Source organism: Diceros bicornis, chromosome 7 (assembly GCF_020826845.1).
Source record: "Diceros bicornis minor isolate mBicDic1 chromosome 7, mDicBic1.mat.cur, whole genome shotgun sequence".
NCBI classification, from domain to species: Eukaryota; Metazoa; Chordata; class Mammalia; order Perissodactyla; family Rhinocerotidae; genus Diceros; species Diceros bicornis.
In genome coordinates, this window is record NC_080746.1 from 61,624,271 (window position 1) to 61,627,244 (window position 2,974).

Below are 2,974 nucleotides of genomic sequence, written 5' to 3' on the forward strand. Positions count from 1 at the left end.
GGAGGAAGCTAAACCAGGGAATGAAAAATAAGAGTAAGCTAAACAACAGATATTTACTATTTTGCTCTTACTACCTTTCTCACTCTCATTACCCAAGTATAATCCACAACCCCACTGACTGACAGTTGTCATGGTATATAATGATCTGAAAACCACCTAACAGGCTGGCATATTTCACAAAACAATTAAATAGACAGCTCAAGCATCTCAAATAAGGAGGAATTTTGTTCTTTTACTTAGTTTTGAGAGACTATTGCTATTGCATAAAGCAGAAGGCATAAAATCTATCTCTAATCAAGGTGGAATATTTTTACCACATGAATACGGATCTGCTTGGTCTTTGCACCATAGACGAGTGGATTGAGAAATGGAGGGACCAACAAGTAGAAGCTGGAAAAGAGGATATGGATAAAAGGGGGGATATGAGAACCAAACCTGTGTGTGAAGAAGGAGAAGAAGGCAAGGAGGTAGAACTGGAGGAAGATACAGATGTGAGCAATGCAAGTATTGAAGGCTTTCAACCTGGCTTCCTTCTGGGGCAAACGAAAAACTGTGACAAATATCTGTACGTAAGACAAGGTGATGAAAATGACGTCAAACCCCGCAACCGTGAAGGCTACAAACAAACCATAGATTTTGTTGACCTGGACATTTCCTGCAGCCAGTTTCACAATGGCCATGTGCTCACAGTAGGAGTGGGAGATGACTGTTGTGTGATAAAACTGAAATCGGCACTTTATAAGTACTAAGCATGGGGCTACAAGAATGGCAGCCCTGAGTGTTACCACAGCTCCTAGTTGGGTGATTAGCTGGTGGGTGAAGATGGCAGCATGTCTTAGTGGGTAACAGATGGCCACATAACGGTCCAATGACATAGCCAGCAGGATGCCTGACTCCATGCCCTGAAATGTGTGGATGAGCCACATTTGAAGCAAGCAGGAATGAAAATAAATATCTGGATTATGGAACCAGAAGATTCCAAGCATCTTGGGCATAATGCTGGTAACAAGAGCAATATCCATGACTGCTAGCATGCCTAGGAAAACGTACATGGGCTCATGGAGACTGCGTTCTGAAATGATGATGATCAGAAGCAAGGAATTACCAATCACAGCAATGAGATATATGATACAGAATGGGATCCCAATCCAGCACTGCACAGACTCTAGGCCCGGGATCCCTATTAGTGTCAACACAGAAGGCATGAAGACTGTGATGTTGGACACGGACATAGTGTCTTTAGGCCTTCTGATGCAAAGGAAAGAAGTTAGTCAGTGCTACTGTTCCTCTTCTACTTCCTGTTTTATCCAAAGTCATCATACTGAGTCTGTCTGAGTTTGGTAGAAATCTAAGATCATATCATGCATATCATTCAAATTATTGAAAGGAAAAGAGATCCATAGAGACACATCACTGTTTTCAGAAGATCATCCACAATCACGGTAGCACAATAAGATATTATGGCAGGTCAACTGCATTAGAATCAGCAAAATTACCTGGGTAAGGGAATTAACTGCTGACCTGTCTGTTATCCCTGTTCTGGACCTGTGGGAAAAATAATTAGACCTGTTTATTTTGCTTGGAAATTGTATCAATTAGAGTTTGATGAATGTCTCCAAATCCCCCATTCCAGCTACTCCTCTTATGCTATTATTCTCATTTGTTTCTAAGTCAAGAACTGTCAGTTTGGACTGTCACATTCTTAGCATCTTACCAATATATTAGTGTAAAAGGCTCCTTGTGAAAGAGAATAGAGATAGAAACTGTTGACATCCAAGAGGATATTTATATACCTATATGATCTATGTAACATAATATATGCATCTATCTATATATCTATGCTAGACTGGGTGCCCTTTCAAAAGAATGTGAAGGGAGAGGTTCAAAAAAAGATCATTCAAATCCATGTTCTTTTGATAATCTGGGTCAGACTTCCTTGCTACTTTTTACTTTTCTAGTAAAACTGTACTCTGTTCTGCCTATATTTCTAACAGCTGAAATTGTTAAAATGAGTTTTGTGAATAAAAGAGCTGATATTATGTAATACACGTTATAGGACCCATTCCTGATGACTACTGAATATAGGAAAATAGGTAAATGGGTAACTTTGCCACAGAATAGAGGCTATTTTCTTGGGTTTAAGCTGTTCAGAGCCACCAATAGCATGAGATTTGGCCCATTTAGACTGATTAATCTTTAATGAACTATAGATCATCTGGAATGCTTGAATCATTTTGTAACCTCAGGCATAAGAAATTAATAGAAAATAAAGAGTGGAAGGACAGGTTCCTTAAATGGTATCAAATATAGAACTAGAAACAAAAGACAGGGCAGACCTTGGGATACCAGTAATGATTTAGGAGAGGGCTATAGGGTAACTGAAGAAAATTTAAGCACCTCTCAATTCATTGAGGACTGAATTTTCTGAAGACTTGGGCTCTTATGCCTTATCTGAAACTTCATGTTGTGTCAAAATAATTACTTTCTAATAATTAAAATATTAAAGCAAAAAACTCTCAAGCCATTAGAAATATGTGTGATTCTGTGAAAAATAGGGTTAAGTTATTTCATTCTATCATAGACTCTCCAAGAAAGTTGCTTTATGTCAGGAAGCTCATGATTATCTAAACATATACCGAATGCCGCCAAATATGCTAGTAACGCAGGACGCAGCTGCAGTTTATGCTGCTAAACCTCAAGTGAAAGAATCAAGTCAGCAGGGGTCATTTCATGACAGGAAGGCTGTAACAGCCGACATATTTAGGGTAGACCAATCAGTCAACCAAGTTCTTTGATTTCCACAAGTTTGATCTCCGTTGCTTAATTCTGTGACTCCCCAACCCATAGATCAGTGACTGTTTCTAATAGGGGTAAAGTTTTTCTTCTTCAAAGATAATCGGAGTTAGAATAGAAATCCTTTAACGACAATCACAGTATCTGACTTCTTCAAGAGTCAGGAGATGACATGTGAACA

General features: G+C 38.9%; 1 protein-coding gene across 1 annotated transcript; it reads right to left on the minus strand.

Moving 5' to 3' along the window:
- Positions 1–290: 290 nt before the first annotated feature.
- LOC131409067 (olfactory receptor 52A1) lies at positions 291–1,232 on the minus strand. The gene has a single exon (XM_058546264.1). The coding sequence runs from the start codon at positions 1,230–1,232 to the stop codon at positions 291–293; it is 942 nt and encodes a 313-aa protein (XP_058402247.1).
- Positions 1,233–2,974: the final 1,742 nt, after the last annotated feature.

Bases quoted from the DNA above. Each gene is read 5' to 3' on its own strand.
- LOC131409067 (XM_058546264.1), bottom strand. From the start codon at position 1,232: ATGTCCGTGTCCAACATCACAGTCTTCATGCCTTCTGTGTTGACACTA.